The sequence below is a fragment of the Apteryx mantelli genome, chromosome 41 (genome assembly GCF_036417845.1).
Source record: "Apteryx mantelli isolate bAptMan1 chromosome 41, bAptMan1.hap1, whole genome shotgun sequence".
Lineage (NCBI taxonomy): Eukaryota > Metazoa > Chordata > Aves > Apterygiformes > Apterygidae > Apteryx > Apteryx mantelli.
Genome location: NC_090018.1, coordinates 330106 through 357236, shown reverse-complemented (window position 1 = coordinate 357236; position 27131 = coordinate 330106). Strand labels below are relative to the sequence as shown.

Here is a 27131-nt window from a genome sequence, read left to right as displayed (position 1 = left end):
AGAGGCTGTGGGGTGGAGCAGGGACGCCTGGACACCAGGGCCCCCTGGGGCATGTGCCACCCGTGTCCCCGCACACACGTCTGCACCACGCGCCTGAGCCGCTTACCCAGCGCCACAGGGGCGCTAATCCCAGCTTAGCACCCTTCCCCACAGCGGGGCTGGCAGGAAGCCTGGGTCCCTTATCTGTGTTGGCAATCCCCCCCCCCCCCCAACCGTGGCCCGGACACCTGGGTCCCTCATGCCTGACCCAGCCATGGCAGGGGGAGGAGGGGGCTGGGCTGGGACCCCCGGACGCCTGGGCCCCTCATCCGTAGCGGAGCCTGTGAGCAGCAGAGGATGCTGGGAAGGGCAGTGGGGTAGCGGGGCAGGTGGAGGGGGCTGGGGGGAGGCCCCTGGATGCCTGGCTCACCCCCCGCTCCAGGAGCAGGTGGAGTATGTCTTCCTCATCATCTTCACGGTGGAGACCTTCCTGAAGATCATTGCCTACGGGCTGGTGCTGCACCCCAACGCCTACATCCGCAATGGCTGGAACCTGCTCGACTTTGTCATCGTCATCGTGGGGTGAGGGGTGGCCCGGGGCGGGGGGAACTGCCCCGGGGGGGAAACTGTCCTGAGGGGGGAGAAAACGCCCCAGGGGAGGGGAACCGCCCCCAGAGGAGGTTAACTGCCTGGGATGGGGATGACTGACGCACGTCAAGGGGGAAAACTGTCTGCCCCTGCCCCGGGGGGCCAATAACTGCGCCTGCAGCCCCCTGGCGCCCGCGGGGGGGTCACTCTGGCAGCCCGGCGAGCGCTGCTGCCACCCCCCCAGGCTCTTCAGCGTGATCCTGGAGCAGGTGTCGCACAAGCCCCGGCGAGGCCCACATGGGTGGCAAGCCGGGCGGCTTCGACGTCAAGGCACTGCGCGCCTTCCGCGTGCTGCGGCCGCTCCGCCTCGTCTCCGGCGTGCCCAGTGAGTGCCGCGCGCTGTGCGCGCAGGCAGCCGGCGCACGGGGTGTGCGTGCGCATGCGAGCGTGCACGTGGGTGTGCGCCCCCCCGCCCTTGCAGCCGCTGCCTCCTGCAGGCCTGCACATCGTCCTCAACTCCATCATGAAGGCTATGGTGCCGCTGCTTCACATCGCCCTACTCGTCCTTTTCGTCATCATCATCTACGCCATCATCGGCCTCGAGCTTTTCATTGGCCGCATGCACAAGACCTGCTTCTTCATCGGCTCCGGTGAGGGGGAGCCGGCACTCCTGCATCCCCCCCCCAGAAGCCCTGGTGCTGCACGCAGTGCAGCCCTGGGCCCCCACAACCGCGGGGATGCCGCCGAGCCCCCCTGGAGCCCTCCAGGCTCACCCTGCGCCCCCCAGACCTGGAGTCGGAGGACGACCCATCGCCCTGCGCCTTCTCGGGGCATGGCCGGGCCTGCGTGCAGAACAACACGGAGTGCCGGGGCCGCTGGGAGGGCCCCAACGGCGGCATCACCAACTTCGATAACTTCTTCTTCGCCATGCTCACCGTCTTCCAGTGCATCACCATGGAGGGCTGGACCGACGTGCTCTACTGGGTGAGTGGGGGGCCCCGGCTGCCCCTGGGGGGGCCCTAAAACCCCCCCACTGATGCCCCTCCACCCCCCACAGATGCAGGATGCCATGGGCTACGAGCTGCCCTGGATTTACTTCGTCAGCCTCGTCATCTTCGGCTCCTTCTTTGTCCTCAACCTGGTGCTGGGGGTGCTGAGCGGGTGAGCGGGAGCGGTGGGGGCGGCGCGGCTGCCCCCCGGCGCGCATGACGCCCCCCCACCCACCCCCAGGGAGTTCTCCAAGGAGCGTGAGAAGGCCAAGGCCCGCGGCGACTTCCAGAAGCTGCGGGAGAAGCAGCAGCTGGAGGAGGATCTCCGGGGCTACATGGACTGGATCACCCAGGCCGAGGACCTCGAAGACGAGGGGGACGACGGGGGAGCACGAGAAGCACCGTGAGTGCCCGGGAGGCCCCCCCGCGCCCGGAAGGCCCCCCCCCCCCCGCCCTCCGTGCGACCCCTTCGCCCCGATCCCCCAGGGCTGACTGCCGAGGACCTCGTGGGGAAGCGCAAACCCCGGCTGAAGTGGCTCCGGCACGCCAGTCGCTCCACCGACACCCATGGTAATGCCATGCATGCCACGTGCCCCCTGCCCCGGACGCCGGGGTCCCACGTGCGGCTCTCACCGCTGCCCCCCGCCCCAGGCAGCCTCCCCGGGAGTGAGACGGCCTCGGTGAACACGGAGACCGCGGGGGACGAGGAGGCGCTGCCGACCGCCTGCGACCGCTGCCTGTGAGCCCCATGTCACCACAGCCCCCGCACTGGCCCCCGGGATCCCTGGCATCCCCCATTGCCCCCTGGGACCCTATGGGTCCCCCCACAGCTCTTCAAGGCCTCCTGGGATCCCCCCAACCCCTGGGACCCCAAAACTGATTCCTGGGACTCCCAGGATCCCCTACAGCCCCCCTGGCACCCCGACACTGACCCCCGGGACCCCAACATTGACTTCTGAGACCCCCAGGATCCTCTATGGCCTCTCTGGGACCCCAACACTGATGCCTGGGACTCTCAGGATCCCATAGGGTCCCCTTGGGACCCCCTGCAGCCCCCTGAGACCCCCTTCACCCCCCCAGGCCCCCCACGCTGTCCCATGGGGCCATTTACAGCTCCTCTTGTCCCCTAACCCCTGCCAGGGCCCCAGGGACCCCTGGCTTCGGGGTAACTCCCTGCCTTCGTCCCCCTCAGGGGCAAGATCACGAAGACCAAGTTCTGGTGAGTGGGGAGTAAGGGGGGACGGGGAGGGGGAAGCAAACAGAGGCCCCCCAAACCCACTGTGTCCCCCCCAACACCCCCCACGTCCCCCCGCAGGCGGCAGCTGCGGCGGCTGAACCGCCTGCTGCGGCGCCGGTGCCGGGCAGCGGTGAAGTCGGTGTCCTTCTACTGGGCGGTGCTGCTGCTGGTGTTCCTCAACACGCTCACCATCGCATCCGAGCACCACGGGCAGCCACCCTGGCTCACCCAGACCCAAGGTAGCGCCGCTGCCCGGACACCTGGGCCCGGCCGCCACCGTGCAGGGGCCGCCCGGGTGCCAGCGCCGGCCCCCTCCCCGCAGCCTACGCCAACAAGGCGCTGCTGTCGCTCTTCGCCGCCGAGATGGTGCTGAAGCTGTACGCGCTGGGGCCCGGCCGCTACTTCGGCAGCTTCTTCAACCGCTTCGACTGCTTCGTGGTGTGTGGCGGGGTGCTGGAGACGGCACTGGTGGAGCGCGGCGCCATGGAGCCGCTGGGCATCTCCGTGCTGCGCTGCGTCCGCCTGCTGCGCGTCTTCAAGGTCACCAGGTGCGGGGAGGGAGGGGGCGCCGCGCGGCCCCGGCCCCGGCCCGTGCCGCTGCTGACACCCATGCCGCCCCCCGCAGGCACTGGGCCTCGCTGAGCAACCTGGTGGGCTCCCTGCTGAACTCCATGAAGTCCATTGCCTCGCTGCTGCTGCTGCTCTTCCTCTTCATCATCATCTTCGCGCTGCTGGGCATGCAGCTCTTTGGGGGCCGCTTCAGCTTCGACGAGACGCAGACCAAGCGCAGCACCTTTGACACCTTCCCCCAGGCCCTGCTCACCGTCTTCCAGGTACCCCAACCCCCCCGGCCTGATGGGGGGCTGGCGCTGGGAGCACCGGGGCCCCCCGAGGGTCTGGGGTGACGCCAGCTTTGGGGGGCGCCCCCAGATCCTGACGGGGGAGGACTGGAACACGGTGATGTATGACGGGATCATGGCCTACGGCGGCCCCGTCTTCCCCGGCATGCTGGTCTGCATCTACTTCGTCATCCTCTTCATCTGCGGCAACTGTGCGTGGTGCCGGGGGCGCTGGGAACGGGGCTGCGGGTGACTGGGAACGCTGGGCCCCGACACTGGGGGGACTGGAGGGACTGGGAATGGGACTGCAGGTGACTGGGGACACTGGGGCTGGACACAGGAGGGACTGCGGGGACTGGGGACAGGGCCATGGGTGAGGGGGGACATTGGGGCCTGGACACTGGTGGGGCTGGGGGCACTGGGAAGGAGTGGGGGACACTGGGAGGTACTGGCAGGATGCTGGAAATGCGGGCGGGGGGAACTGGGAGCACTGGTTAACACCCCCCCCACCCAGACATCCTCCTCAACGTCTTTTTGGCCATCGCCGTTGACAACCTGGCGGACGGCGACAACATCAACTCGCGATCCGATGGCAAGAAGTGAGCCCGGACGCCTGGGCTTCCGGGGCAGGGGTGGGGTGCAGGGGCCCCCGGACGCCTGGGTCCTCTGGCTGAGCCCCTCTGACCCCGCAGGGACAAGGCCGGGGAGGCGGAGGCCGGTGCGGGGAGGCAGGATGTGAGTGTGAAGGTGAGTGCGGATGGGGGACGTGTGTCCGCACATGTGTGTGCAGCCCTCACGTGTGCACGCGTGTGCACGGCCCTCACGTGTGTGCACATGTGCTCATCCCCCCCCAGGTTGAAGGGGAGCCGCTGGAGCCCGAGGAAGAGGAGGAGGAGGGGAGCGAAGAAGGTAGGTGCCAGCCCCCCCCAGACGCTGGGATCCTGGGGCAGCGGGGGGGATGGGGGCCCTGGATGCCGGGGTCCCGGCATGTGCATGTGCTGCCCGGACGCCTGGGTCCCCGCAGGTGAGGAGGAGGCCGGGGGGGAGCGGGACAGCCTGGGGGGGCCACGGCTGGAGCCCCTGGAAGAGCCCCCCAAGGCCAAGGTGGCGCCGATCCCTGAGGGCAGTGCCTTCTTCCTGCTGGGCAGCACCAACCCGTGAGACTGGGGGCACTGGGAGCACTGGGGGGGCTGGGAGAGCTGGGCCTGAGGGAACTGGGACTGGGGGCACTGGGAGGGCTGGGACTGAGGGAACTGGGACTGGGGGCACTGGGAGGGCTGGGACTGAAGGGACTGGGACTGGGGGAATTGGGGGCTGGGTCTGGGGCAGTTGGGACTGGGGACACTGGAAGGGCTGGGACTGAAGGAACTGGAGGGCTAGGAGCAGTGTGACTGGGAGCACTGGGGGCACTGGGAGGGCTGGAACTGGGAGCAGTGGGACTAGGGGCACTGGGAGACGGCACATGGGGGAACTGGAAAATCATGGGGAGACTGGGAAGCCTATGGGGCTGGGAGTGATGGGGATGGGGGAGGCGCCAATGGTGGGGACTGGGAGACTGGGCTGGGCGGTGCCCTGAGCCATCGCCGTCCCCAGGCTGCGGGTGCGGTGCCACGCGCTCATCCACCACCACGTCTTCACCAACCTCATCCTCGTCTTCATCATCCTCAGCAGTGTCTCGTTGGCCGCCGAGGACCCCGTGCGGGCCCACTCGCCCCGCAACCACGTGGGCAACTGGGGCCACTGGGGCAACTGGGGCCGCTGGGACCCCCTCGCCCCAACCACGGGGGCAACTGGGGTCACTGGGGTGACTGGGATCTCCAGCAGGCCCCTTGCCCCCAACCACAGGGGTGTTGTGGCAGTTGTGGGTCATTTTGGGGGGCCGTGAGGGGGCTGTGGGGCAGTTGGGGGGCGCTAGGGGGTGGCTGGGGTCGGGGTCACCCCCGTCTCCCCCGCAGATCCTGGGCTATTTTGACTACGCCTTCACCTCCATCTTCACCGTGGAGATCCTGCTCAAGGTATGTGCGGACACCAAGGCCCAGGGGGGCCTGGATGCCAAGGGGGGGGGAGGGAGGGTCCTGGACTCTGGGGCCCCGGGGCCCGGACGCCTGAGCTCACGGCCTGCCCCAGATGACAGCCTTCGGCGCCTTCCTGCACAAGGGCTCCTTCTGCCGCAACTGGTTCAACCTCCTCGACCTGCTGGTGGTCGGCGTCTCCCTTGTCTCCTTTGGCATCCAGTGAGTGCTGGGGGCACTGGGAGCAGCTCGGGGGCTACTGGGGGGCTGCTGGGACACTGGGAGCAGCTCTGGGGCTACTGGGATCACTGGGGGGGCTGCTGGGAGCTACTGGGAGGGCACAGAAAGGTAATAGGAGCGGGGGGGGGGAACCTGCTGGGAGTGGGGGGGCACAGGGCACTGGGAATGGGCACACTGGGGGCTACTGGGAGCAGGGGAGGGCACTGGGAGCACTGGGCCTGATGCCGCCGGCAGCTCCAGCGCCATCTCAGTGGTGAAGATCCTGCGGGTGCTACGCGTCCTCCGGCCCCTGCGAGCCATCAACCGGGCCAAGGGCCTCAAGGTGGGACTGGGAGCACTGGGAACACTGGGAGGGGCTGGGGGCTGTTGCCCTCCGGGGACACAGGGGGGGCAGTGGGTGTTACTGGTGTGTGCTGGGTGCACTGGTGTTCTCATAGCACTGTGTGTGGAGGACAGTGGTGCCTGTTACTGGTGTATACTGGGAGCACTGGTGTGGGGGCAGCAAGTGTTACTGGTGCATACTGGGAGTACTAGTGATCTAAGACATGGTGCAGGGCATGTTATTGGCGCGTACTGGTGCTGCAGCCCAGGGTGTAATGTGTGTGTGTGTGTGTGTGGGGGGGGTGTTACTGGTGGCACTGGTGTCACAGGTGCGCAGCACGTGGTGCAGTGCGTGCCGGGGGGGGGGTGGTGGTGGTGTCACTGGTGTTACTGGTGACACTGGTGTCACTGGTGTGCAGTATGAGGTACGGCATGTACTGGGGGGGTGGGGGTGTTACTGGTGTCATTGGTGTTACTGGTGACACTGGTGTCACTGGTGCGCAGCACGTGGTGCAGTGCGTCTTCGTGGCCATCCGCACCATCGGCAACATCATGATCGTGACAACACTGCTGCAGTTCATGTTTGCCTGCATCGGGGTCCAGCTCTTCAAGGTGCCGCCACACTGGGGGGCCGGGGGGGCCTGTGGGGGGGTCACTCCTGCCAGGGGGGGCCCAGGATGACCCCCCCCCCTCCAAACGGCTCCCCCCAGGGCAAGTTCTACAGCTGCACCGACGAGGCCAAGCACACGCCTGCAGAGTGCAAGTGCGCCCCAACTGCCCCCTAACCTGCCCCCCAACTGCCCCCCAACCGCCCCCCCCCGGGTGGCGGGGCTGACGCAGGTCCCCAGGGGCACGTTCATCGTGTACAAGGACGGGGACGTGGCGCACCCCACGGTGCGCGAGCGCCTCTGGCACAACAGCGACTTCAACTTCGACAACGTGCTGGCCGGCATGATGGCGCTCTTCACCGTCTCCACCTTCGAGGGCTGGCCTGCGTGAGTGCCCCTGGCGGTCTCCAGGCCCCCCTGCAGTGGTTTCCAGGCTCCCCACTGCAGTGTCTGTGCCCCCCCCCCCAGGCAGTTTCCAGGCCCTCCCCATGGTCTCCAGGCCCCTCATAGCAGTCTCTGGGCCCCCCCCATCATCTCCAGGGCCCCCTCACACAGTGCCAAGGCCCACCATAGCTGTTTCAATACCCCCCCTTCAGAGTTTCAAGGCCCCCCCCACAGTTTCAAGCCCCACCCCAACAGGGTCTTGAGGCCTCCCCACTGCAGTTTCAAGCTCCTCCAGCAGTTTTGACACCCACCCCCCCCAGCAGTCTCAAGGCCCCCCCCCAGCACTTCTGAGCCCCAAGTTTTAAGGCCCCCCCCCACATAGCTGTTTCAAGCCCACCCCCAGCAATTTTAAGGCCACCCATAGTAGTTGCAAGGCCCACCCCAGCTGTTTCAAGGCCTCCTAACAGCTTCAGACTCTTGCAGTTTCAAGGCCCCCCCCCCGAAGTTTCATCACCCCCTGTAACTACTTCAAGCCCCCCCACCCCAGTTTCGCAAGTCCCCAAAGCAGTTTAAAGGTCTTCTTCAGCAGTATCAAGGACCCCCCCCCCCCCCCGGCATTTCAAGACTCCCCATAGCAGCTTCAAGATTCCCAAACAGCATTTTTCAATCTTCTTCCTGTCAGTTTCAAGGCCCCCCCCCCAACCTTGCAGTTTGAAAACTGCCCCAGCAGTTTGTGGGCTTTCCATAGCAGCTTCAAGGTTCCCCCAACTGCAACTTCAAGGCTTCCCAAGCTGGTTTCATGCCTCCCCTTCCTCTGCAAATTTAGGGCTCTCTGAAGTACAGTTTCAAGATACTCCACTGCAGTTGCAACCCCTGCCCCCCCCCCCCTTTTGTGCTTTGACGGCATCTCCATAGCAGTTTCAAGGCTCCCCTACTAGCAGTTTTGAGCAACCCATCCAGTTTAAAGATTCTGCCATAGCAGTTTCAGGGCTTTTCCAAGTGCAGTTTCAAGGACCCCTAAGTTTCACACACACACCCCCAGGAGTTTCAAGCCCCCCCCATCCATTGCAGTTTCAAGGCCCTTCCATTACAGTGTCAAGGTTTTCCCAACTTTCAAGGTTTCCCCCTCTTGGTGGTTTCAAGGTTCCCCCTGCAGTTTCAAGGCTCCCTCCATTGCAGTTTCAAGTGCCCCCTGTTTCAAAGCCTCCCAGAATGCAGTTTCAAGCCCTCCCACCTGCACTTTCAAGCCTCACCCCCCCACACACAGTTTGAAGGCCCCCCAAATGCAGTTTCAAGCCCATCCCCTCCAGCAGCTTCAAGGCCCCCCATAGCAGTTTCAAGGTACCCCACCTCAAAGCCCCCCCCCTGCAGTTTCAAGGCTTTCCACCCCCATTTCAAGGCTTCTAAAAAATGCAGTTTCAAGGCTCCCCACCTGCAGTTTCAAGTGCCCATCTTGCTTTTTCAAAGCCCCCCGAATAGTTTCAAGCCCACCCCCCCCAGCAGTTTCAAGGCTTCCCACCTGCAGTTTCAAGGCAACCCCACCTCAAAGCCCTCCCCTGCAGTTTCAAGTACCTCTCCCACATTTTCAAGGTCCACCCCCCCCCCCCCAAAATCCATTGTAGTTGCAAGGCACCCCATCTGTAAAGAATGCCTTCTATAGCTGTTTCAAGGTCCTCCTGTAAGTTTCAAGGCACCCTAGCTGCAGGTTCCTCACCCAGCAGTTTCAAGGCTTCCCATCTGTATTTTCAATGCCCCCTTTCCATAGCAGTTCCCAGACTCCTCACAGGCAGTTGTTTCAAGGTGTTCCCCATACCACTTCCAAGGCTCCTCCATAGCCATTTCAACCCCTCCCCCCCCCCCCAACACACACAGAGAATTCCAAGGTCTTCCCCCACAGTATTCTCAAGACCTGCAACCCCCCCCCCCCCCCCAAACCCAACCTGGTGGTTTCATTCCTCCCCCTCCCAGTGGTTTTGGGACCCCCCCCCCCCCCCGGCAGCGCTATGGGGCCCTGCACAGTGGGTTCAAGACTGCAGGTGGATTTTGGGGTGACCCAGACAGCAGTTTCAAGCCCCCCCCCCCCCCCCGGTGGTGCACAGGCTGCTGTACAAGGCGATCGATGCCAATGCAGAGGACCAAGGTCCCATCTACAACTATCGAGTCGAGATCTCCATCTTCTTCATCGTCTACATCATCATCATCGCCTTTTTCATGATGAACATCTTCGTGGGCTTTGTCATCATCACCTTCCGTGCCCAGGGCGAGAGCGAGTACAAGAACTGTGAGCTGGACAAGAACCAGGTACCAGGGCGCAGGCCCCGCGCGGCCACGGACGTGCCTTGTGTGAGGGGCTCCCTGTACGAGGCCCCCTCCCTCCCTCCCCCAGCGGCAGTGCGTCGAGTATGCGCTGAAGGCACAGCCACTGCGGCGCTACATCCCCAAGAACCGCAGCCAGTACCGGGTGTGGGCCATGGTGAACTCCACCGCCTTCGAGTACATCATGTTCATCCTCATCCTGCTCAACACCATTGCCCTGGCCATGCAGGTGGGCGCAGGGCGCTGCCCACAGCGCCGGGAGCCAGTTAGGCCGTGGGGCAGCTGGGCACATTGGGGCCCTGGGGGGCATCGGGGGAGGAACAGGCAGGGGCTCTTGGGGCTGTTAGTGGGATTGGGAAGCAGCGAGGAGGCATCTGGAGGGCACTTAGGGGCCCCTGGATGCAGCTAGGAGCTCCTGGGAGCAGTTAGGGCCCTGGGGGGGCAGTTTGGGGATGCCTGGGGGGCTCTTGGGGCAGCTGAGCCTGTGCCCCCCACCCCCAGCACTACGAGCAGTCGAAGCCGTTCAATTACATCATGGACCTGCTCAACATGGTGTTCACGGGGCTGTTCACCGTCGAGATGGTGCTCAAGATCATCGCCTTCAAGCCCAGGGTAGGCTTGCACGAGGGCCTCACACGGGGGCCTCGCGCGGGGGGACAGGAGCGTTGCACGAGCGCCTCGCGCAGGGGCTGAAGCAGGGCCCCGCTCACACCCTCGTGCCCCAGCACTACTTCTGCGACGCCTGGAACATGTTCGATGCCCTCATCGTGGTGGGCAGCGTGATCGACATCGCCGTCACCGAGGTCAACGTGAGTCCCCCCACCCCCCGGGGAGCCCAGGCGTCCAGGCCCTCCCTGCTCCTGCCCCCCCAGGGTGCCAGGGAACACCAGGGTTCTTGTGTCCTCCTATGCATCCATCTCCATTTGTCCATCTCGCCTCTCTGTGCATCATCCCATCGTCCGTCTGTGCGTTCGTCTCCGCCTGTGCACAACAGAATGGGGGTCACGTTGGTGAGGTACGGGGCGGGGGGGGGTCCCTGTCTCTCCCAGCCCCACAGCTCAAGGACAGGGGCGCTGACCCCCGCCGTGCCCCCCCAGAGCTCGGAGGACAGCTCCCGCATCTCCATCACCTTCTTCCGGCTCTTCCGGGTGATGCGGCTGGTGAAGCTGCTGTCAAAGGGCGAGGGCATCCGCACCCTGCTCTGGACCTTCGTCAAGTCCTTCCAGGTGCCACCGGGGGGGACGCGACACGATGTGACGCGGGGGTCTGCACCCCGCTCCAGCCCATGGCCAGCTCCTCTCAGGTGCCACGGGGGGGGGGGGACGGGGCCCCCAGGCTCACACCACTGCCCTGCTCCCCCAGGCCCTGCCCTACGTCGCCCTCCTCATCGCCATGATCTTCTTCATCTATGCGGTCATCGGCATGCAGGTGAGGGGCCCCACGTGGCCCCTGTGCGAAAGCCGGCCCTGGCCCCTTGTGGGGAGCAGCCCGTGGGACCACGTGGCGCGGCCCCCCCATCCCCCGGCTCTCCGCAGACCTTCGGGAAGGTGGCACTGCAGGACGGGACCCAGATCAACCGCAACAACAACTTCCAGACCTTCCCCCAGGCCGTGCTGCTGCTCTTCAGGTGCGGGGTCCCCACCGGGACCCCCGGGGCCAAGGGGTCCCTGTGGGGTCTGCGGGATCCCTATAGGGTCCCTGTGGGATCCCCACAGGTTGCTGCAGGGTCCCTATAGGGCCCCTATGGATTCTGTGGGTCCCTGCAGGCCCCCACGACGTCCCCCTGGGGTCTACGGGGTCCCTGTGGGGCCTGCTGGGCTCTCCGTGTCTCTGTGGCCTTGCCGTGGGCTCTCCGGGGTGCCCCACAGCAGCTCTGGGGTCCGCGGCACACCCCGGGGGGAGGCCAGCCGGCTGGGGGCCCTGTGGTGGCTCTGCAGGCCGGGCGTGCGGGGCCGTACAGGGTGCGCGTGGCCCAGGTGCGCCACGGGGGAGGCCTGGCAGGAGATCATGCTGGCCAGCCTGCCGGGGAAGCGCTGCGACCCCGAGTCGGACGCCGGCCCCGGCGAGGAGTTCACCTGCGGCAGCAACTTCGCCATCGTCTACTTCATCAGCTTCTTCATGCTCTGCGCCTTCCTGGTGAGCCCCCCCGGCGCCTCACGGCCCCCCGGCGCCCCCCAGCACCAGCCCTACGGGCCCTTTGCCTCCCTGCAGAGCCACAGAAGCAGCACCCAGCCTTAGCAACGCCCCCGGCAACCCCATAGCGACAGCCCCTGCCCCTAGCAACGGCCCTGGCAACAGGCATAGCAACAGCTGCTGCCCCCTAGCAACGGCCCTCAGCAACAGGCATAGCAACAGCCCTGCCCCTAGCAACAGCCCCAGCAACCCTGCTAGCGGCAGCCCCTGCCACCCCCAGATCATCAACCTCTTCGTGGCCGTCATCATGGACAACTTCGACTACCTCACGCGGGACTGGTCCATCCTCGGCCCCCACCACCTCGACGAGTTCAAGCGCGTCTGGTCTGAGTACGACCCCGCTGCCAGGTCCGCCCCTGCCCCCCTGCCCCCGCGGTCCCGACCCAGGGACCCAGGCATCCGGGGCGGCCTCACCCTCTGCCCCCACCATCACGCAGGGGCCGCATCAAACACCTGGACGTGGTGACGCTCCTGCGCCGGATCCAGCCCCCGCTCGGCTTCGGGAAGCTCTGCCCCCACCGCGTGGCCTGCAAGGTCAGCGGGACGCTGGGCTCCAGGAGGGGGGGGCAGGGGCACCCAGACGCCTGGGTCCACGCCCTGCCCCATCCCCTCCCCTGTCACCCCAGCGCCTGGTGGCCATGAACATGCCCCTGAACTCGGACGGGACCGTGACCTTCAATGCGACCCTCTTCGCCCTCATCCGCACCTCCCTCAAGATCAAAACTGAAGGTTGGGATGGGGCCCCGAATGCCTGGGCCCCTGGGGGCTGGGGGGGTCTCGGGGCTAGAGCTGGGGGGGCCTGGACGCCTGGGTTCCCTGAGGGACCCGCTCGCCCTCAGGGAACCTGGACGTGGCCAACAAGGAGCTCCGCGCCGTGGTCAAGAAAATCTGGAAGAGGACAAAACCCAAGCTTCTGGATGAGATCATCCCAGCACCGGAGGGTGAGTGCCCCCCACCAGCCCGGCGCCCCCGCGGGGCCACCAGCACCCCTAACCCTGTTGCCCCCCAGAGGAGGAGATCACCGTGGGGAAGTTCTATGCCACCTTCCTGATTCAGGACTATTTCCGCAAGTTCCGGCGGCGTAAGGAGCGGGGGATGCTGGGCCCCAGTGCCGGCCCCCGCAACGAGCGCGCCCTCCAGGTGGGCAGGGCCCCCACCCCGGGACCCCCCCGGGAGGAGGGGGGCAGTTGCCGCAGTAACCGCCCTCCCACCCCCAGGCTGGGCTGCAGACCCTGCAGGCGCTGGGCCCCGAGATGCGCCAGGCGTTGAGCTGCGACCTGGAGGGCGACGGTCCCCCCGAGCCTGGCGACGAGCAGCTGACCTATGCGGTGAGCCCCGCCCACCACCAGGCCCCACCCCACTGCACAAACCAGCTTCTGGAGGCTCCGCCCACCTCACACCCCACCCAGCAATAAGCTCCACTCCTTTTCTCTGCAGGCCCCTGAGACCCTGTACGACTCTGCCCCCAGCCCCCCGCTCCGGGGGGAGCCCCCCTCGGCTGCCAGCCCCACCCCCATGGAGGGGGAGGAGCCTGAGCCCCTCCCCCACGTGGCCGCACACCGCCACAGCAGCAGGTACCACGGGGATGAAGTGGGGGCATCTGGGGTCCCTGGGGGGGTGGGAGGCCAGGGGCACCCAGCCGCCGGGGTCCCTGATGGCCCCGTGTGCAGGCGGCGCTCAGACGGGGGCCACGACCCTGGCAGGGGGCCGGAGGAACCGGGGCCCCCCGAGGATGGGGAGGAGCCAGGGGACAGCAGCCATGAGGACGCCGGGGGCCCAGCCGGCCGCCACAGGTGAGCTGGGGCCAGGTACTGCTCAGGGTCATGCCTGCAGCTGGGGCGCCCCACAGCGGCGGGCAAGGAGGGGGGGCCCCCCACGGGTCCCCCTGCGCCTCACGTCCCCTGTCCCTGCCCCCCAGGCCGTTCGGGGCCGGCTCTGCCCCCCCACCTGCTGGCTGGGTGGGGGCGGGGCTGCGGGAGGGGTCGCTGCCCCTCCCCCCCCGGCACTTCGCCCTCCTCAACGGGACCCTGGAAGGGCAACAGCTCAAGCGGCGCCGCCTCCTGCCCCCCACGCCCACAGGTAGGGGTGGGGCCTCGGGGAGGGGGCGTGGCCAGGGAGCAGGCTTTGGGAGGGGGTGTGGCCAGGGAATCAGCAGGGAGGTGAGCTGGAGGTGGAGCCAGGGAGAGGGCAGGGAGTCAGGGGTGGGGCCAGGGCCAGGGGGTGGAGCTTATGGGGGTGGGGCTTATAGGGAAGGGGCACAGCCAGGGAGCCAGCAGGGCTCCTACACAGGCCTGCTGAGCTGGGGGCAGGGCTTGCAGGGTAGGGGCGGGGCCAGGTGGTGCTGACTGACAGCCCCAGGCCGGAAGCCCTCCTTCACCATCCAGTGCCTGCGGCGCCAGGGCAGCTGCGAGGACGAGCCCATCCCGGGGACCTACAACCCCTCAGGGCCGCCCGGCCCTGCTCGGCCCCAGGTACCACATGGGGACGTCCCTGCACCGCGGCCTCGTGTGAGGGGCGTGCGACCGCCTCCCTGCTCACAACACGCACCAACACCTCTTTCCACACACCCCTGCGTCGCATGCCCCTGTTCACGAGGATCTCCTGCCACACGCCCTGACACCCCACTCGCACCCCCACCTCACAGGGCTACAGCGGCTCCGAGACGTGGCACCTGGGCGGCTCCTCACACGCCTGGGCAGCGGCACCGGCCCGGGGCCACCTGCTCTACGCGCCCCTGATCCTGGTGGAGGGGGGGCTGCCAGGAGCGGGCGGGAGCCTCCCCCCACTCTCACGGTGGCTCGTGGGGGACCACGGCCCCCCTGGGCCCCTCCATCTGCGGCCCTGCAGCCCTGGGGACAGGCTTGCCCGCGGCTCTGCCGACAGCCTCGTCGAGGCGGTGAGTGAACCGGGGCGCCTCCCAGCCTCCCCCCTGCAGACCCCCCCCCCACAGCGGAAGCACCAGTGCCAGCCCACCCTGGGGTCCCCCCACAGGTGCTCATCTCGGAGGGGCTGGGGCTCTTCGCACGGGACCCCAAGTTTGTGGCCGTGGCCAAGCGGGAGATTGCCGACGCCTGCGACATGACCATAGACGAGATGGAGAGTGCTGCCGCCGACCTGCTGACACGCCGACGCGCCTCGCCAGCCCCCGCCCCCATCTACAGCGACGAGGAGCCACTGCGGCCGCCAGCCGAGGACGAGCTGGCCGACGAGATGGCCTGCGTCAGCAGGCCCTAGCCCCCCGCCACCCCCGTGCCCCAATAAAGCCCTGCCACCACCAGGATGTGCCACCGAGGAGTTGCTGGGGCCCAGGAAGGGGGTCACTGATGTAGGGGAACCTTGGGGTGGGGGGGAACCTCAGCCTTTACCTCAGGCGAGGCTGCCGGGGGGGGGGGGCACCAGACCTCACTTTTTACCTCAGGAGAGGCTACTGGCAGGGGGGAACCCCACCTTTTACCCTCAGGGGAGGCAGCCACAGGGGAAGAAACCTCACTTTTTACCTTATGGGAGACTGCTGGAGAGAAAAACCTTACTTTTTACCTCAGACAAGGCTGCCGGGGGGTGGTGAAAAACCTCACTTTTTACCACAGGGGATGACACCGGGGGGGCCCTGCTCGCTTTTTACCGCAAAGGAGGCCGCCAAAGGGGAGAAAACCTCACTTTTTACCTCAGGAAATGCCGCCGGGGGGATCCCTGCTCGCTCGTTACCTCAGGGAGCCTCATGGCGGCCAGGACGCCTGGGCCCCAACGGTCACCGCCTCGCGCCGCCGCCACCTGCCCCCGGCACGCGCCGCGTCCCCATTGGTGGAGGCAGCAGCCAATGGGGAAGGCGGCCGGCCCCGCGGCCCCGTCCACCGCAGCGCATGCGCGGCGCGATGGCCGCCCCAAGTGGGGCATCCCCCCCCTCCCGCACAGCGCGACACAGACCGCCGTTAGCCTCCAAAGTTTAATAATAATAAAAAAAATCATAATACAATAAAATAAGGGCCCCCCCGGCCCCGCCCCACTACAAAGAGCCCGAGACAGTTAGTGTCGGCACAGGGGGCACGCGGGGCCCCCCCCGCCCTCGCTCCCCCCCCTATAAAAACCCCGGCGGGCGGGCGGGCGGGGGGGGCCCAGCCGTGCTGGCGGGCGCCCGGGGCCCCCCCGGCCCCGCGGTACAAAAGAAACCAACGCAAATAATTACATCGCCGGGGGGGGGGCGGGGGGGCCCCGAGCTGGGGGGCGGGGAGGGGCAGCCCCCCGCCGGCGTCGTGTCCATCCGAGCTGGGGGCTCCGCGTCACGAGTCCTGGGGAGGCGGCAGGGTGTGGGATGGGGGGGCCGGGCGTCACCCACTGGCCCCCCTGCCCTCTCCCCAAAATCCACCGCCCCCACCCCCATCACCCCACGGCACCCGCCGCCCTCGCCCCACTCACCCCCGGGGTGTGGGGGCCCGGCGGGGGGCTGGCGTGGGGGGCTCCCCCCTCGGCGCCCCGGCTCCTCTTTGGCTCCAGCTCCTCCTTGGCCAGGGGCGGGAGGTCGCCCCGCTCGGCACGGCGCTTCCGGCGGCGCTCGGGGTCCCGCTCGCGGCCCCGCGCCCTGGTGCCCCGCCGCTCCGCCTGCTCCAGCTGCCAGGAACAGGGGGCGCATGGGTCAGGGGGGCCCCTCCGAGCAGGGCGTGGGGGGGCAGTGGGGCAGGAGGGGCCTAGAGGCGATTCGGCGCAGGTTTGGGGGGGGGATTCGGGGCTTCCCGGGGTGGATTTTCTCCCCTGGGGACAGCATGGAGGCAGTTTGGGGACCTCACCTCGAGGAGGGGGTGGAAGAGGGGGGGGAAGGGGTTTCTGGGGGGATTTTGGGGGTCCTGGGGGACTCGAGGGGAGGCCTCACCTCAAGAAGGAGGCAGAAAAGGGCATTTAGAAGTGGTTTGGGGTCATTGGGTGCAGTCTTGCCTCCAGAAGGCGGAAGAGGTTGAAGGGGCATCGTAGGAGGGATGTTGGGATCCAAGGGGGAAGCTCGGGGAGGGGGTCCTGGGGGGGGTCTGGGGGGGGCCTTACATTGAGGAGGAGATGAAAAAGGGCAGAAAGGAGGATTTAGGAATGGCTTTAGGGTCCAAAAGGGGAGCTCAGGAATAGTTTGGGGAGGTTTTGGGGTTCAGGGAGGGTCTCACCTTGAGGAGGCAGCAGAAGGGGGCAAGAAGAACCATTTAGGAGGCAAGAACCACCGTTGGGAGGTGTTTTGGGGCCCAAGGGGAAAGCCCGGAGGTGTTTTGGGGTGCGTTGGGGAGGGCTGGGTGTCCTGGGGGAGCCTCACCTCATGGAGGAGGTGGAAAAGGGCAGAAAGGGGGTGTGGAAGATGGTTTGGGGGCTTCACCTCCAGGAGATGGAGGAGGTTGAAGGGGCATCATGGGAGTGATTTTGGGGTGCAAAACAAAAGCTCAGGGGCATTTTGGAGCAAGTCAGGGAGGTTCTGGGGCACAGGGGGGGTCTCACCTCAAGGAGGAGGCGGAAGAGGGCGAGGGGGGGCGGCCGAGCAGCCTGCAGCAGGCGCCAGATGCTCTGGGCCTCGTCGAGCGTCACCTCCAGCAGGTCGCCCTCCATCATGAGCTCCTCCAGCGGGCGCCGGGCGCCCTCCGCCAGCTCCAGCACCGGCCCCTGCAGCCGCGGCAGCGCCGCGCTCAGCGCCTCCAGCTCTGGGGGGGAACGGGGGGTCAGCGGGGCACGTGCGGGACCCATGGGGCTCATGTGGGACCCACAGGGCCCTCCCCATGGCCACACGGGACCCACGGGGCTCATGCAGGATCCGTAGGACCCTCTCCATGGCCACGTGGGATCCATGGGGCTCGTGCAGGATCGATGGGACCCTCCCATGGGATCCACAGGCTCCTCCCTATGGCTACACGGGACCCATGTGGCTCATGTAGGATCCGTAGGACCCTCTCCATGGCCACATGGAATCCATGGGGCTCACAGAGGGATCCAGAGGACCCTTCCCTGTGGCCATGCAGGATCCGCAGGGCCCTCCCCACACACACACACACACAGGACTTACAGGCTCCCACCCACAGTCACATGGGATCTATAGGGCCCTCCCCATGCCCACACGGGATCTATGAGGCTCACAGGGGATCCACAGGCACCTCCCCAGGACCATACAGGACCCAAAAAGGCCCACACTGCTTCCTCCCACAGGAGACGTAACCCTAACCCTAACCCACCCCCCCCCGCCAGGCCCCCCGAGCCTACCTGAGGGCAGGGGCCCGTTCTTCTCAGGGCTGGGGGCATCGCCATTCTCCACGGAGACCTAGGGGAAACGAGGCTGAGGGTGAGGGGAGCCCCGGGAGCCCCCCGGCCGCCCCCCAACCACCCCCCCAACCCACCTTGGGCTGCTCGTTGCGGCTGCTCTCGCGCAGGGCGCCGGCGCCATCGCCGTGCAGGCGGTGCCGCAGGGCGGCCAGGCGCTCCAGGGGCCCCGCCACCTCTGGCGAGGCCAGCAGCTGCCGCGCGCGGTCCTGCCAGGTAATGGCGCGCTCGGTGAGGCACTGCAGCGCCTCGCCCTCGGGCAGCCGCACCGGCAGCTTCTGCAGGGCCACCAGCAGCGCCAGGATGGTCTCCAGGCGGGGCCGGCGCGACCGCTGGCACAGCGGGCACAGGAACTTGGCGTCCCACTCCCACCAGGCCGGCGAGGGCTTCTGGGCGCCCAGGCGGGGCCAGGCGACGCAGGCGCCGTGGAACCAGTCGCGGCAGAGTTGGCACTGCAGCATGCCAGGCCCCGGCGGCTGCCCGCACACGCACGAGGGCGGCCCGGGGCCCGGGGCAGGCGGCGCGGCCTTCTGCGCGTTGGCGTGCCGCAGCCGCAGCATCCCCTCCTTCTCCTTCTGCTCCCCCTCCTTGAACGCCACAATCTGCATGGGATGGGGGGAGGCAGCAGGTGAGGGGAAGCCCCGCAGCCACCCCCCGGCCCCCCGGCGGCCCCCCGGCCCACTCACCACGGCGCCCGGGTCCCGCAGGTCCTGCGCCGACAGCCCCAGGCTCTCCGTGTCCAGCTTGTAGAGCCCCGGCTCCTGCTCGGGCTCCCGGCGCCACTTGAGCCGCTTGCTGCTGTCGGAGCCGGCGTCGGCGCAGGGGCACAGCACCTGCAGAGGGACAGGGCGGGTCGGCGGGGGGACATGGCCGTCGCCGCCCCCCCCGGGACCCCTCCGGGACCCCCCGGCACCCACCTCGAGCAGGGTGTAGCAGGAGTTCTTCTTGAGGAAGGTGCGGGAGGCCTTGTCCCGCCACGAGTGGGCCGTGCCCACCTGCACCTCCAGCTGCCGCAGCTCCTCCAGCCGCACCGGCAGGTCCCGGCCCACAGCCACCAGCCCCTCCAGGTCGTCCAGGCACGGGTAGTGGTCGCCGTTCTGGGGGTGCGGGGTGCAGCTGAGACCCCGTGGGGACGCCGTGGGCCCCCTCCCCCCTGCCGCCACGGCCCCCCCAGCCCACCTGGATCTCCTCCACATCGGCGATCCATGCCCGGGCCTTGGCCAGCGCCTCCTTCAGCGCCTGGATGTTGGGCAGCAGCGCCGGGATGTTCTCGGCCTCCTTGATGATGGCAGCCAGCGTGGCCGGGGGGTGCTTCTGCCTGTGGGGTGCAGCGGAGGGGCTGATGGCGCACGGGGGGGGCCGGTGCTTCCCAACCCCCCCCTCCCCACTGCCACCCCCCAAAACCAGGGTGCGGGGGGGCTCACCTGGCCTCCAGGCACATCTGGGCCTTCTCCTCCCAGCGCTGGGCGATGGTGAGCAGCTCCTGCAGCTCAGCCATGGCCACGTCGACGGCGGGGCTGGGCGCCACGGTGCGCCCGGCCTGGATGAGGCCCCGCATGACGGGCAGGGGCACGCGGGCGCGGGGCGAGCGCAGCGTGGCCGTCACCTCCTCCAGCCAGGCGGCCTGGGCCAGCTGCCGCTCCAGCCGCCGGCCCTCGGGCACCTCCACGCCCAGGCGGGCACCGCGCTCCAGCAGGGCCCGCAGCGCCGCCGGGGGGGCCGCTGCCTCCAGCGCCGCCCGCGCCTCCGCCTGGAAGGCCTCCACGCGCTCCAGCAGCGCCTGCGGCCGGGGCAGGGAGTCAGCGAGCCTCGCGGTGGGGGGGCAGCCCCCCACACGGCCCCCTGGTGCCCCGCTCACCTGCACCTCCCCGATCTGGTGCATGACGCAGGGCAGCTGGTTCATCTGCTCCAGGAAGGCGCGCAGCTCCTCCACCGTCAGCGAGGGCGCTGGCACCCTGCAGCCACGTGCGGAGAGGGGGCCACTGTCAGCCCCGGCCCCTGGGGGCGGCCATGGTGGGGCGGGGGGGGGGGGCCCGGGGGGGCCACACTCACCCGGTCTCCTGGGAGCTGATGAGCCCCAGGGCCTCAGAGACACAGCGCTCGGCCTGGCCCAGGCAGCCCTTGAGCCGGTGCAGCAGCTCGTTCTCAGGGAACTTGCGCTCCCGCGCCTCCGACTCCAGCGCCCGCAGCTCCTCCAACGCTGGGGGGGAACAGGGGGAGCGTCAGGGGGGGCCACCGGTGCCCCCCAGCCCCCCCCGGCCGCCCCCCGCTGCCCCACTCACTCCGCTTGCGCCCGTCCTCCACCTCCAGGGCGATGCGGACCTTGTTGGCCCAGGTGTCGAAGGACTCGGCCCGCACCTTCAGCTTGTGCAGCATGGCCGGCAGCTCGTCCAGCGTGTAGCGGTACCTGGGGGCGGGTGGAAAGTGGGGTGGGCGCGAGCAGGGGGGCCATGACCCCCAGGGCTGCCCGGAGCCCAGGGCTGTGTCCACAACCCCCCCCCACCAGGGGCACAGGGAGTCCCCCGGCTGTGCCAGGAGCCCCCCATGGGGGCATAAGGGCTGCCGAGACTCCTCCAGGCCATGCCATGACCCCCCCCCGGGCACAGGGGGGGCTGCCAGGAGCCCCCAGGCTGTGCCATGACCCCCCCACAGGCATGTCAGGGCTGCCAGCAGCACCAGGGTTGTGTTCGTGAACCCCCCGAGGCAACGGGGGGGGCCACCAGGACCCCCAGACTGTGCTCTTGAACCCCCCCATGGGCACGGGGGGGCTATCAGGACCCCCCAGGCTGTGCCACGACCGCCCCATGGGCACAGGGGAGCTGGCAGGACCCCCCAGGCCAAGCCCGCGCCCCACCCCGGTGCTGCGCAGGGCCCCCACCTGAGGTACTGCTTGCTGCGGGGGCATTTGCAGAGGTCGTCCATGTGGTAGAGGCAGACGAGGCACTGGGGGCAGTCGTAGCAGGCCAGCGCCGAGAGGAAGCACGTGGTCTTGCACTTGTCGCACTGCCGCTCGTCGTCCGGCAGCAGCTCGAAGGCCTCCCGCTCCGCCTCCGTGATGCCCTGCGGGGCGCCGGGGGGGCCGTCAGTGCCTGCACAGGGCCCCCAACCGCCCCCAGTGCCCCCCCGGGTCGGCCCCACCTTCTCCAGCAGCGCCTTGCGCAGCTTGCGCTCCTCCTGCACCAGCACGAACATCTCCTTGTGCACTGCCGCCGCCAGGTTGAGGTCCAGCTTCTCGGGGCAGGCCGCCATCTTGCAGATGAGCTCCTCGTGCGAGAAGACGCAGTAGCGCCGCAGGCGCCGGTAGTGCTCGATGCACTGCCTGCCGGCCGGCAGCTGCAAGCAGCACGGCAGGGCTCAGTGCCGCGGCCCCGAAACCCCCAGCCCCCCCCCCAAAACCGCGGCCCCCCTGGCCCGCTCAGCTCACCCAGTCGGCAGTGCAGAAGTTGACGGCCTCAGCGAAGTTGTAGCCCTGGTTGAAGCCGCTGTGGTAGGCGCGGGGGAAGGTGATGACGAACTCGCCGGCGCACTGGTTGGTCCGCACGACCTGCGGCGGGGGGCAGCAGGGGGTGAGGCGGCAGCGGGGGGGCCGGTGCCGCCCCGGGGGGGTCAGGGACGCCGCAGTACTCACGGGGACGCCGTGGGCCATGAGGGTGTTGGGGTTCATGAGGGTGACGAGCTGGTGCAGCAGGTCGGGCTGGCTCTCGAACAGCTCCGGCGTCAGCTTCTTCATCACCTCCTCCAGGTGCTCCGCCGCGAAGGACGGCACCCCGTACCACGTCTTGGGCTCGCCCCTGGGGGGGACACAGTCAGGGGGGCCCAAAATCCCCTCTTCCTGCCCCCTACCACGTCTTGAGCTCACCCCTGGGGGGGACACGGTCAGGAGAGACCCAAAGCCCCCCATCCCACCCCATACTATATCTTAGGCTCATCCCCGGCATCAGGAGAACCCCAAAACCCCCCTTCCTGCCCCGTACCATCTCAGGGCTCAGCCCCGGCCTCTTGGCCGCCCCAGTGGCCCCCCGGCGGACCCACCAGTGGAGGTAGTTGATGGAGTAGCTCCAGTGGTCCTCGATGTGCCAGCAGAAGGCGGAGAACACCATGCCCACGTAGAGCCAGGGCACCTTCATGCCCGAGATGTCGGCGTTGATGTGGCACAGCACCGACTGCTTCAGCACCGGCATCACGTTCAGGTTCCAGCCGCTGCTGGCGTATTCCTGGGGAGGGGACGGCGTCAGTGTGGGGGCCGCGGCGGCGGTGGCAGGGGTCCGCACCGCGCCGCGGGGACTCACCTCCTCCTCCGGCGACAGCTTCCTCTTGCCGTCGCTGATGGGGAAGCCGCTGCCGAACTCCTTGGAGTGGATGTCAGCCCCGTACTCCACCGTCACGTCCTCCTCAATGCTGTTCACCAGGCGCCAAAACTCCTTCTCCACCAGCTCCGTGGGCACCATCTGCCGGGAAAGGGCACGGTGAGGGAGGGGGCCGCCCCACGGCACACCGCCGCGCCGCCCCACGGCACTCACGTGCACCGGCATGTTGAAGTAGTCGGCCTTGAAGGAGTCGGCCATCTCGCCGAAGCTCTGCAGCGTGTACTCCCGCGTGGCCTGCTCGAAGCCGAAGGCCTCCGGCGGGCGTTTGCACTCCTGCGGGGCGGGAGGGTGAGCGTGGGGCGCCCCATGGCGCCAGCCCAGCCCCCCCCTTGCCCCCCAGCGCCCCGCTCACCGCCATGACGCATTTGGGGCAGCGCCAGATGCCCTTGGGGATCTCGGGCAGGGGTGGCAGGAGGCAGAAGATGTGGTAGTTGTCGTCGCAGCCGTCGCACAGCAGCAGCTTGTCGTCCTCGTCGCCCCGCGAGCAGATCCGGCACACATAGGAGTCGATCTGGGGCGGGCGGGGGGGCTCAGGGGGGGCTGCCCCACAGAGCAGTCCCCCCCCAGCCCCGCGGTGCAGCGGCACTCACGAACTGGCTGTTGCTGTGGCTGCGGCGCAGGCGCATGGTCATCTTGGTGCAGGGCTCGGGGCTGTGCCGCAGCTCCTCCTTGGCCTCCAGGTAGGCGCGAGGCGACGCCGGCTCTGCCTTGGCCTCGGGCCCTGCCGGCTCGTCCTTCACCACCACCGTGGGGGGGCACTCGGGGCCCTCCTTGTCTGGGGAGGGGGCGCGGGGGCTCAGGGGCGCCCCACGCCCCCCCCGGGCCCCGCCAGGGCCCCCCCGCCGCTCACCTTTCTTCCGCAGCGTCTTGTCTTTGGCCACCAGCCCCAGGCCCAGCATTTTGGGGCCGGCCCCGTAGATCTGCAGCTTCTTCAGCTCCGGGTTCTTCTCGATGTCCTCCTCCGTGGGCTCCGGCTGCGCGACGGGGCAGGGGGTCAGGGCCTGCGCACCCGCAGGGGCAGGGCCCCGCGCCCCGCGGCGGCCGCTCACCTCCTGCTGCAGGCGCTTGGCCCGGCGCCCGTAGCTGTTGAACTTGGAGGGCTGCACGGACTGGCGCAGCGGGATGCTGTGGGGCTTGTACTCCTTGTCCTTCTCCTCGCTCTCGAAGGGCCGCGTGTTGCACTGCTGGCGGCAGGGGGGGCGTCAGCGGGGCAGCAGTGGGGCGGGGGGCCCCCACACCCCCCCCCCCGGCACCCCCGTCTCACCACCAGGTTGGCGCCGGACTGGTACATCTCGTAGGGGTAGATGATGCGCTCGTAGTGGGCGCGCAGCAGCGAGCCGATGTTCTTGCCCGAGGGGTAGGCCAGGCGCTGGGCCACCCGCGCCCACCGCCGGTCCTTGCAGATGGCCTCGTAGCCCCCTTCCTCCATCACCACCTGTGGCGGGGGGGGAGGGAGGTGCTGAGCCGCTCGTGGACGGACGGACAGACGGACGGACAGACGGACGGACAGACGGACGGACAGACGGACGGACACCCACGCCCCCCCGCGCGCCGCCGCACCTTGCTGAGGCTGTAGAGGTCGAGGATCCGCCGCTCCACGTTGGGGATCTTCAGCGAGGAGCCCTGGATCTCCCAGAACTTGGCGATCTGGTCCAGGTAGTTGAGCTTCACCCGGGTCTGCGCCTGCGGCGGGCGGGGGGGGGGGGGGCAGGTGAGGTGCTGGGAGGGGGGGCTGTGGCCGTGCACCCCCCTCCCCGCGCGCAGGGCGCCCCGCTCACCTCCAGCTCGTTGAGGCGCTGGATGCGCGGCGTAAACCTGAAGTTATCCACCTCCACAGCGAAGGGGGGCTGCCAGTCCTGGGGGGGGGGAGGAAGGGGGGGGTCAGCACTGGCACGGAGCCCCGCAGCGGGGGGGGGGGGGAGGCCGCGTGCCGGTGACGCCAGCGCAGCCCGGCCCTCCCCTCCCCTCCCCGGAAGCCCGGGCAGCCGGGGGCCCTGGCCGGGCTCGGCCCCCCCGGTGTCGGAGGGGGGCGCGCGGGGACAAAGGGACCCCCCTGCCCGGCCAGCGGGAAGCGGCCCACGCGAGGCGGCGGGGGGAGCACACGGCCCCCCTCCCCGGACGCCGGGGCCCCCCGCGCCGCCGGCTCCCCCCCGCCGCTCGCCAGACAAAGGCTCGGCGCTGGCAGCCATATTGGCCGTGTCACTGTTGTTGTTGTGCGGCCGGCGCGGGGCCGGGCGGGGGGGGGGGACACGACGCGCCACGGCCCCCCCCGCCAGCACCGAGGGCCCGGCCGGCCGCAGCCAGGCCTGCCCCCCCGCCAGCCCCACGGCCCCCCCCCCCCCCCCCCCGTAGGCCCGGCCCCCCAGCCGGTGTTTACCAGGCCCCGGCAGGCGCTTCCGGCGGCGAGCGAGCACCACCGGGGCCCGGCCGGTCGCGGGCGCCAGCGCCCCCCCGCCCCACAGCGGGTCCCTCCCGGCAGGTACTTACCCCCCCCCCCCCCCCGGCGCATATTTACCCCACTGAGGTGTTTCCCCCACGCCAGGCGGATGTCCCACCCCCCCCCCACGCTTACCCCCATGGCATGGCAGGTATTCACCCATCCCCAGGGGGTATTTATGCCCCCAGCACGGTGGGTGTTTATGGGTGCTGTGGGGCTATTTACACCCCCAGGAGGATGGGTGTTTACCTGTGCCGCGGGGGTATTCACCCTCCCCCAAGAGGACGCCCGCCTCTGTATCGTAGTGGGTATTTACCCGCTCGCCACCCCAAAGCGGGTATCGCCCCCCGCGCTGCGGTGGGTATTTACCCGCTTATGGGCCTGTAAATGGGTATCACCTTCTCTGTTGCGGTGGGTATTTACCCGCTCACAGGCTGATAAGCAGGTATCGCCCCCCCACGACACAGGGGGCATTTGCCCACTTAGGAGCTTGTAAGTGGGCATTGCCCCCCACAAGGGTATTTACCCACTTATGGGCCCAAAGCGGGTATCACCACCTACAATACAGGGAGTATTTACCCCCTTAAAAACCTACAGGCGGGTCTTGCCCCCCATAACATAAGGAGCATTTACCCGCTTATAGGTCTGTAAATGGGTATCAGCTCATGTGATGCACTGGGTATTTACCCACTTACGGGCCTATAAGGGGGCATTGCTCCCTGCGATGCAGTGGGTATTTACCCGCTCACCAACCCATAAGCAGGGATGGCCCCCTGTGTTGTGGTGGGTATTCACCCGCTCACTGGCCCGTAAGCGGGTATCACTCCACATGATACAGTGGGTATTTACCCGCTTATGGCCCTGTAAACAGGTATCACCCCCCCACAACAGTGGGTGTTTATCCACTCACTGACCCATAAGCAGGTATCACCCCCTGCATTGTAGCGGGTATTTACCCCCTTAGAATCCTGTAAGTGGGTATCGCCCCCGTACCACAGTGGGTATTTACCCACTTAGAGGCCAGTGAGCGGGCATCGTCCCCTGCATTGTAATGGGTATTTACCCCCTTAGAGACCTGTAAGTGGGTATCACCCCACACCACAGTGGGTGTTTATCCGCTCACTGGCCTATAAGTGGGTATCGCCCCCCGCATTGTGGTGGGTATTTACCCACTCACTAGCCCGTAAGTGGGTATCGCCCCCCATGTTGTGGTAGGTATTTACTCCCTTAGAGGCCTGTAAGCGGGTATCACCCCACGCCACAATGGGTATTTACCCGCTCGCTAGCCCGTAAGCGGGTATTGCCCCCCCACGTCACGGTGGGTATTCACCCGCTTACGGCCCCGCGAGCGGGCTCTGCCCCCCATGCCGCGGCCGCCCGTCCCACCCCGTCCCGTCCCGTCCCCCCGTGCCCGTGCCGTGCCCCCCGCGGCGGGCGGGCGGCCGCCCCTACTCACGGCCGGGGGCCGGATCTTGCAGATGCCGCTCTTCTCGGCGATGGGGCGGATCTTGGCGATGTAGCCCAGGGGGTCGCTGAACTCGGCCCAGCTGGGCTCGAACACGGGGCACTCGGGGGGCGGCAGAAAGTCCTCGGGGGGCTCCAGCTCGCCGCCCGCCGCCGCCGCCAGCCAGGGCCCGGCCCAGTCGGGCCGCGGCTCGGCGGCGCCCGGGGGGCCCCGCGGCCCGGCCTCCCCCCCGCCCTTGCAGGGCCGCCGCGCCGCCCGGTCCTCGGCGCCGGGGGCGGCCGCCTCCCCGCCCCAGCCCGCCCTGCCGCCGCGGCCGCCGCGCTCCTCCGCGCCGCCCCAGGCCTTGCGGGGGCTCCGCTCCTCGCCCGCCGGCCGCCCGCCGCCGCCGCCGCCCGCCGCCGCCGCCTTGGCCCGCGGCTCCCCGCCGGCCTTGGCGGGCCGCGGCGCCGCGGCGCCCCGCTCCTCGCCCGGGGGGGCCGCGTCCTCGCCCGGCGCCTCCTCGCCCGCGGGGCGCGGCGGGGTGGCCCGCGGCGGGGCCCCCCCCGGCGCCGCCGCCGCCACCGCCGCCGGCCCCGGCCCCGGCGCGGCGCCCCACTCGGCCCAGCCGCCCGCCGCGCGCTGCTGCTGCTCCCCCGCCGCCGCCATCCCCCGCGGCGCCTCGGGGGGGTCCCGCCGCCCGCGCCGCCCCTCAGGGGGCCATGGCGGCCCCCCGCCGCGGGGGCTCGCTCGCTCGCTCGCCTCGGGCCCCCCCCCCCGCGCCGCCGCGCCGCCGCCCCTGCCGCGCCGCCGCCCCCGCCGCCGCCCGGCCGCGGCTCAAGCCCGAGGCCTGCCCGGTCCCCCCGGCCTGGCAGCCGCCGCCATCTTGAGTGCCCTCCTCCTT

General features: G+C 68.8%; 2 protein-coding genes across 2 annotated transcripts; one reads left to right on the top strand and one right to left on the bottom strand.

The window, feature by feature from the left end:
- Positions 1–421: 421 nt before the first annotated feature.
- LOC106493905 (voltage-dependent L-type calcium channel subunit alpha-1F) lies at positions 422–14983 on the top strand (the record flags this gene model as incomplete). The annotated part of the gene is given in 47 exon segments (XM_067315082.1): positions 422–561; positions 812–848; positions 850–952; positions 1065–1217; positions 1355–1551; positions 1625–1728; positions 1798–1939; positions 1941–1959; positions 2043–2126; positions 2208–2295; positions 2749–2775; positions 2872–3032; positions 3116–3341; positions 3419–3626; positions 3724–3844; positions 4147–4231; positions 4325–4379; positions 4487–4541; positions 4657–4789; positions 5226–5355; positions 5588–5647; positions 5760–5866; positions 6119–6206; positions 6710–6817; positions 6916–6968; positions 7054–7200; positions 9297–9498; positions 9584–9742; positions 10015–10125; positions 10239–10322; positions 10508–10528; positions 10611–10739; positions 10876–10941; positions 11049–11140; positions 11490–11649; positions 11927–12054; positions 12144–12240; positions 12333–12435; positions 12546–12647; positions 12716–12846; positions 12924–13034; positions 13144–13280; positions 13377–13499; positions 13625–13785; positions 14065–14177; positions 14351–14602; positions 14698–14983. Coding segments are annotated over 47 exon segments (5556 nt in total), but the record flags the coding sequence as incomplete, so codon positions are not given.
- Positions 14984–15633: 650 nt separating this feature from the next.
- On the bottom strand, positions 15634–26896 carry KDM5C (lysine demethylase 5C). Its single transcript, XM_067315081.1, has 27 exons — positions 26243–26896; positions 24128–24205; positions 23910–24032; positions 23614–23784; positions 23399–23530; positions 23200–23323; positions 22940–23124; positions 22702–22860; positions 22503–22622; positions 22272–22430; positions 22015–22196; positions 21611–21773; positions 21407–21526; positions 21121–21315; positions 20861–21042; positions 20265–20389; positions 20035–20182; positions 19841–19937; positions 19407–19762; positions 19162–19300; positions 18900–19079; positions 18669–18815; positions 18060–18584; positions 17926–17983; positions 17173–17372; positions 16120–16311; positions 15634–15992 (listed from the first exon to the last, which is right to left on the bottom strand). Exons 1-27 carry the CDS (start codon positions 26894–26896, stop codon positions 15984–15986), a joined length of 4923 nt encoding a protein of 1640 aa, XP_067171182.1. The 3' UTR covers positions 15634–15983.
- Between the last annotated feature and the right edge of the window lie 235 nt (positions 26897–27131).